Genomic DNA, 8,070 nt, shown 5'->3' with positions numbered 1-8,070 from the left:
TACGCATTTTTCAAAGATAATTGACAAAAACAAATAAAAACACGCTATTTTTAGCTATTTTGCTCTAGAAAACTTAGTTATTTAACTTAACCAATCGGTTGAAAGATGCCATTTGATAGAAAATTCAATGATCTTTCGAATAAGGGTATAAAAACAGCGATAAGTTTGACCATTTTAAAGTTATAGCCAGCTAAGGCGATAAGAGTCAAAAACATGGGGTGTTCAATAACTTCGTTACGGTTGAGATTTGACCATATGCGTAGAACAATTTTTTTCACCATTTATGGTCCTCTATCACCCTTTAAAAAGTTTGCACTCATGAACCTAACACCCTGTATAAAAAGATAATCAATCATAAGGAACTCAAACTGCAGATAACTTTTGATAGAAAAAAATATATATCTCTATTTTTTTGATATGTTAGTTATGTATAAATGTCTCAGCTTTCAATTGATGAAAAAAATTTGAAAATCGGTGGTTGCCATCATGGTGAAAAAAATGTATTGGTGTAAAAATCCAAGATAGCGGCCAAAACCAATATGGCCGACCCAATTTTTTATTATTGTAAATAGTAGCTCTATCTTTCTTCTTTTCAACAGTAATTCGTTTAGAGATGATTTTTGGAAAAACTTTCGAGTTATAACGGTTTCAATGAGCCAACATTTGACTAAAATCTGGGGTCTGCAAAAATTGTTGTGACTCTAACTATTTGAGTAACCAAATGCATTTTCCTTACTTTTTTTAGCGAGGACTTTCAAAAAATCGGCACCTTAAACATTACAGGCCAAACATTTCAATAGGTCCTATCTGCATTTGAGAGGCGCTCTTTGTTCACTTTCTCTTTCAATTATTGCAATGTAATGGTACACTTTTCAACTATTTTTACAGTACAAATCAAAAGACGATTGTTTTGATCATCGTTTAATGCAAGGAGACAATCATAATTCAAATAAACAGCAGTGATTTTAACAAAAGAGAGCCTCTTTTCTGCAGATAGGACCTTTAGACATGTTTGGCCTGATTTTTGAAGCCAAGGTGTAAATAGTGGGCCGGTCTCAGCGAGAATTACTTCTTATTTAAACTCAATCTAGACTTTCATACGGTTTTTAGTTATAACATTTGCGCAAGTGTCAGATTAGGTACTTTGATGTATTCGGCAAATAATTTCAACTCATCCTAGGCAATATTTTTATACTGTTGCACGGTGTGACAGAAACAATTATTAACAAACAAAAATGTCCAACAAAATGGCACCCGTTATTCGAAAGATATACTGTTCTAGTATCTACTCTGAAATTTAAAAAATGTTTCATCGAGAAAAACTGAAGTTTATGATAATTTTAACATATTGCGTTATTTTTATAGGATTTTCTTGTAAAGCGGACCTGGTGTGATGGTTAAAACACGTGACTATCACGCCGAGGACCTGGGAATGTGAGTTCTTCCTTCGGAAAGGAAGTAAAGCATGGGTCCCGAGATGAACTAGCCTAGGGCTAAAAATCTCGTTAATACAGATAAAAAAAATGATTTTCTTGAATGAGTAAAAATGCGCGTACCGTAGTTCTAAGGCCATTTATTTTTTCAACAAATACCTATATATTTGTTTTTCAAATACTAACCAAAATGTATGATATTCAAGCATAGTTTCTACAAATTGGACGGCATTTCGTTTAAGGAATCACACGCTACAGTTATTTGAATATATATCTATATTTCCCTTATATTTTACTCCAATTACTAACATGCGCGTATCAAGCCCGTATACACCATCAGAACAAAAATGTGAGATTTTTTTGGCAATTTGGCAATAATCGCCGATCAAATACATAGTACTAAAATCTTGGCGAACAAATAACTGAAAATTATATTGGTAAGGTCGTTCTTTGTTATTATCTCCACACACTGTAACGAGTGTACTTTTACCTTGAAGCCCCAGGATCCCATACTAATCTTCATTGATTGAATCTTCAAACTTGAGATATTTTCGTCGAAGTACAGTAGACGTTCAATAACTGCAACATGTTTACGTTTCACTTAGCGAACGAAAATTCGATAACTGCAACGCCTGACAGTGTCAACAAGCCGTCAATTGACGTAAAATGAACAAAAAATTCATTCGACTGTTCATTAGGGCTAACATGGCGCACCATTTTGACGTTTGGCGGTGCGATAACTGCAAATTTGTTGCACTTACCGGACTTGCAGTTAAAAAGCATTGCAGTTAAACCGTTTGCACCGACCGAACGTCTACTGTAGTCACATTGAATGAGGGCGTTACAGTTCTATGAAAGAACATGTGAAGAACAGTAACGTGCAATGAATAAAGCATTTTTAAAATTCAATTGAATTATTCCATATCATTTGCAGCTCCAATCCAGTTCTGAGTTTTAATATTGCTTAGAGAAAGTTAAAGTTTCTATATTGTACTGTACTGTAAAGTGTATCAATAAATAATTTGTCCGAATCGAAGTACTGAACACCTCCTGTTTCGCAACACCAAACGTGCAGCGCACAAAAGTGTAAACCGTATTAAGTACAAACAGATAAGATAAGGTAGCATTCGGCCCCACGCTCTGAAGAGATTACACGATGGGTGTTTTACGCAAATGGTAGTTTAGCCTTCTGCACACGTACTCAACTGAAGTAATGACACCTTTGTGTTGCTACACCAAAGGCTCGCCGTGGCCCATCTATCTTCTTCACTCACCTGGATCGACTAGTTTCAGCATGACGCCACCAATGTGTAGATCACCCCGAACTCGCAGTGTCTTCTCGACCTGCAGGTCTGTAATGAAGACCCGCAGGTTCCATGTGTTGTCTCCTACATGTATCATCGCTTCCGGAACTCTTCAGCAACGGATCAACAGTACTGGTAGTATATCCTTGGGTACTTGTTTGTGCTTGGTTTCCACTTCTTGATTCACCACCGTGACTCGTCAGCTTAGCGCGGTATGCCAGCGATGAATTTCTCTTCTCCCGTTTAAGGCACTTCTCGTTTCCACTTTTCTTCTTCTTTGTGCGGTTTATTAATATTTCTTAGAAGTATGTATTCGAGGTTTGCTTACATCACACACTGTTTTAAGGTCACCGCACCTATTAAGCTTCTCATAAATGCCACTGCACGTAACTACACGGTGTGAAATATTCACTTCACTGCACACAAAAATCACGCTTATTCCAAGGCATCAATCGACATGATATAGTCGACGGTATCACAATTTTCACTATTTGTTGCGCCTAGGATGGTATACTTCCCGTTGTGGATCGCATATAAGGCAGTAGAAAAGATGGAAGAAGGTACACACCGATGAGAAAATATTCACTCTCAGGCTACTATAAACGAACAAACGGAGGATATAACAGAACACGTCATTTCAACACGGCTACCACTCACAGACTGATGAATGAAATGCTCAATTGTGAGTTGGGAGCAGAGAGAATAACGAACATATACCCAGCATAAGTAGGCGTTGTGACCAGTGTGTTGGGTATATCCCAACGTTTATACTCATACCAGTAGGCTTAGCATAGAAATATATACGTTTTGATCGTCTAGACCAGTCAATGCATAAAAGGTTTATGCTCCAGCTACAGTAAAGAGGAATATAATACAAAACGTACTTAAATTTAAAAATTATCACGTTGTCCAAAAGTGTTGAATGATTGTTCTTGTATTTTATTCAACGGCTTATGCAATTTTTCTGAAAAGTATTTTTGTGCATAATATTTTATTACCTAATGAGATTTTTGGTGGGGGCTGGCTCACCAACACTTCCGGTCCGCTTTAGTGCTTTATGCATCATTGTGGCCAGGTGTTGTTCTAGTTTTTCCAACTGTATTGTAAAGCATGAGCGGTGATCCTTGGCATTCTTGTGTAAATTGGGGTACTCGGAATGTTGATCGATCACCGATTATTGCTGGCAGATGCAGTGGAAAGTTTGTCTTAATACGTATCAATCGTCTCTGACAAACGAGAAAAACTGACCTCACTGATTACCTGTCTCTGAGCCAAATTTGGTATAGAGTCTTTAGTCTCCGATTAATCGCTTCATGTTTGATGGAGGCTTTTAATCCAATGGGTTACATAGCCGCTATCCGAATGAAGAGAGTAATGTTCCGCGTAATATATCACAAATCAAAAGAGGTGCGGTATATTACGTGGAGCGGAGATACTGAATTGGGTACCAGACCAAGTCCCTGCTGGGTGGCACGAAATAGGTGAGCCATAGACAATAGAATCGTCAATGTCGTAGGGCATAGTATGTGACTATTGTCGAAACCAAAAAAACTTTTAATGCCCAACCAAATCATTAGCAATATCAATTTGCTTCAAACGCGTTCCAGTGATAGGGTTAAGATTAGGATCAATTATTACAATACAATTTCACGTTTCAATATGTGTTTAGTAGTTTTAGAGGTAACAGCCTAATAAGAAATTTTCTGCAGGTTCATAACTTGCACTCAACGAGTTGAATGTTATATTGCCTCACAACTGTAAGCAACATTATTACTCATTGATAAAAGGTTGTATCATCAATATGGACATAGACTTGCTGAACGAAACATTTGACCAATTAACATCTTTCAGGTATAAAATAGGACAAAACTTTTATTTTTAAAAGTAGTTATCTATGTTCATGATAGAAGAGTAGCGTAAAGTGATACCACCCGTTACAGATCCAGAAACGTTTCACACTGAAAGAAGGTTGGAATGACAGTGTGAACAGAAGATCCGAACTGCTAGGAGTAGGAAGAAGTATGTTTATTTCCCCTCCCCTTCCCCAACACTCTGTAGAATTTTGATACAACTTCACGTAACTGTTTTCTCCCTAGCCAAGATCACAGGGTTTGACGGTATTTAAGTGAAGGAAGTTAATTATAATTCTTGTAATGAAAATATCACCTTTAACACTTTAATGCGCCTCCAGCGGTTTATTGCGAACCGGCTGCTACAGATGGAGTATAGCCAAGAGTATAGCTGATTTATCAGAAATGCTCGATAAACAGGAGGAACCTGCTAGGGCTTAGTAGTTTCTATACTCAGAAAACAGTTCCAGTCGGTTGTGTCGGGAAGGGTTGCGAGAGTCGTTGTGAATCATAATGAAAACATTTGTGCTTTGCGACGAATCTTGGGATCTTTCTGGAGTCAGCAGACTTGGAATATTGTTGTCTGGGCTTCCCACTATTAATTTTAACATATGCAACAAATAATAGTATCTCGTGTATTCAAATTGCTCATTCACAGTGCTGACATTGTATTTACTTGTGATTAATATTAATTTTAATTTTCAATATCAGTATTTTCATATGTGATAGTTGTTTTGTGAGTAAACCCTAATATGTTTTGAATGTCTAATGCTTAATAATGTTTTCTTGCCATATCAATTTAAAATAACTAAGAAACCGAAACCAATAGTGTGAAAGTGCAGCATTTAATAGTGCTTGCTTATAGATTCGAAGCCAACGGGTGATCAAGACTCAAGACTTAAGACGCATACTTGACGAAATCGACAAAAACTGACCACTTCGTCCTATATATATATGTTTATACTAATATAAGTGGGCCGCGGAGCTGTGCGGCCCAGTATTTCCTTTTATTTTTTTATTCCAGAAAACGCCATAGTTCTGAAGATACACCCACGAAGTTCCCAAACACAAACGGAAATTTTCCGGAGCAATCAAGATAAGTAAAAACTTTTATAAACAGGCACGCAACTCTTTCTACTACTAGGCAAATAGAATATTTATGTGTTTGCTTATTTATCACATTCGTGGCGGTGCGGAACATTTTATAATATAGGTACCGTACTTAACATTTCTTCAATTCACCTTTAAATAACTGATCTTTAAATTTTGTATAAAAACTTGCATCTCAATTATTTTCATCATATTAGTTTTCTTTTATTTCAGAATTTTTAAAGCATTATGGTAGAAAGAGTTGGTGTCATGATTCATGCAAAACTTGAAACTGAAAACTCCTTATTTCCCCCTATGGGTTATAGGGAGGAGCGGGACATTCGAGCCTACTCATCAGTGCTAATCGGTTTAGCATAGGGCAGATACAAGTCTACTGGTAGACGTATCGCCCAGCGATTCAACGCAGATTGGCCACGGCCCGCGGGTGCGTTGATTATAACAGAACAGAATAACAGAATATTTTATTACCTAATGAGATTTTTACTTACACATATTTTGGTCATTCATGCGTCGTCAGCTTGCTGCACGGTAGATGGTGGACTAGCGATAGAGCAACGGAGGAAGGCATATATGAACTGGTGAGCTCGTTTCATGCTCTTATTTAATTATGATCTTTAATATATTCAACAAATATTATACAGTTGGACTACATTAGGTATTTGGAATTGTGCAAAATATTTGATTGGCTCGAGAGTAGTAAGAGTTATCCGTCGGTAATCTAGTTAATCTTTTAGCTATGAAATAGCCTCAGATTGGAAATAAACCATGTAACTGATGCACAATGGTACAGGAGAATGCTGTACCCGGCAAACTTTGTCTTGCCTACTGCGTTTTTTGACGGGATCTCTGATTTTTTTTGTGAAAATATTCATTGGTTACGTATATGGGCTACCTTATAATTTTTAACAATTTCTAAATAAAATCAGGTTTGCCTCTAATTTTCAGAGCATAATGAACTAAGATTAAAACTTTTGAACACATGAAAGCTATGAAGAAATATATACTCTTTAATACGCCCATGTTTGAACAATATTTTCAAAATAATTTCAAATGTTTAGGAAACAAAAACTAAAAAAGGTGCTACATATTAAAAACCGTATTTAAGATAAATTAATAAAAAAACTTAACACTGTTTGAACATTTTTCAAAACATTTTTTGTCGATGAAGGCATATAAACCTACCTTTATGATAGGTACAAATACTAAGTACTTAAAAACAATTTCATACTTAAAACATAATATTTTCTAAAAATTATCATTAGTCAAATAATTCAATTTTCAGAAAATGTCTCTTAATTTATATAAATTAATATTTTTTCGTTCTTGTCCGACGAACCAACGAACTCCTGAAGACCTTATCCAGCCATAAAAGTACTATTTTGAAAATAAAATTTGGTTGAATTTGATTGAAAGTAATTGAAAGAAAATTATATCCTTAAAAAACAGGTTCTGGCGCGTGGACGAATTCGACATCCATATGTTCAACGTTATATTTCCAAAGGAATGTGCATGACATCAGTCTATGTTCCTTTGTCATTATCAGATAAGTGGCTCTACTATACTATCCAATAGATACATGCAAGGTTAATCAGTTCGAAGTAGGGGAACAATGACTTTGAAAACTTTCGCATTTTTTGTGGGTCATACTGTATATATACAGTCCGGATTCGCTGGTTGGGTCACGACTGCGCCCCGATTAGCGAATCGTGTTCGTTCGTTGGGGCAACTGACAACTGATCAAAATGCTCTAGACACACGCAAGTGACGAGAAATACGTCACGGAACACTCACATACTTGCGTAAACGTTCTGTATACAGGAGCTGTGATGCGACGGCGGTCAGACGTCAAACTCGTTTTGACATCTATTTTGACATTGACAGTGCTTTTTAGTTGGGTTTTGCCCCAACCAGTGAACATTCAACCATCGAGACAGCCCATCTAACGAGCTCTCAACGAACGAATCGTCACTGTATATACATAGATTAAAAACTTTTTTCCTGACAAGATATCCCTTTCAAGACACATCTTATGTAGGGAGCGTCATTTTTATTTTATTTTTGCGAAAATTTGTACATAAATTTTGTTTTGTGATGCATTTTTTGATCACAAATTAGAGCACAAATTAGGCCGAGGTTGTGGAATGCTATTAAAGAAGACTAATTGCCGCTGTGGACACGCGAAGTAAACGACTTAGTACACGACCACTTAGACATAACAGCCCAACAAAACAAAAAATCACGTTAATCTTACAAATACAAAGCTTGGACACTATAAGGGGAAGATATGACGAAGCTCTACACCTTGATTTGTGCTCTTGAAAATTGGAGGTGTGGCTTTGTCATATCTTAACCTTAACACACCATTGGATACAG

General features: G+C 36.5%; 1 protein-coding gene and 1 long non-coding RNA gene across 2 annotated transcripts in view; both read right to left on the bottom strand.

Annotated features, from left to right (window-relative positions):
* LOC134285279 (uncharacterized) overlaps positions 1–2,700 on the bottom strand; it is a 32,373-nt gene extending 29,673 nt beyond the window's left edge. Inside the window, exon 1 of the long non-coding RNA XR_009996262.1 lies at positions 330–2,700. This is a non-coding gene — a long non-coding RNA (uncharacterized LOC134285279). The remainder of the gene's footprint in view (positions 1–329) is intronic.
* Positions 1–3,410, bottom strand: part of LOC109406923 (unc-112-related protein) — a 41,466-nt gene extending 38,056 nt beyond the window's left edge. Inside the window, exon 1 of the mRNA XM_029872765.2 lies at positions 2,708–3,410. Within this exon, the coding sequence (XP_029728625.1) occupies positions 2,708–2,834 (127 nt within the window). The 5' untranslated portion in view covers positions 2,835–3,410. The remainder of the gene's footprint in view (positions 1–2,707) is intronic.
* Positions 3,411–8,070: the final 4,660 nt, after the last annotated feature.

Source organism: Aedes albopictus, chromosome 1 (assembly GCF_035046485.1).
Source record: "Aedes albopictus strain Foshan chromosome 1, AalbF5, whole genome shotgun sequence".
Lineage (NCBI taxonomy): Eukaryota > Metazoa > Arthropoda > Insecta > Diptera > Culicidae > Aedes > Aedes albopictus.
Note: the sequence above shows the minus strand (reverse complement) of the source record. Positions and strands in the feature narration are given on the sequence as shown.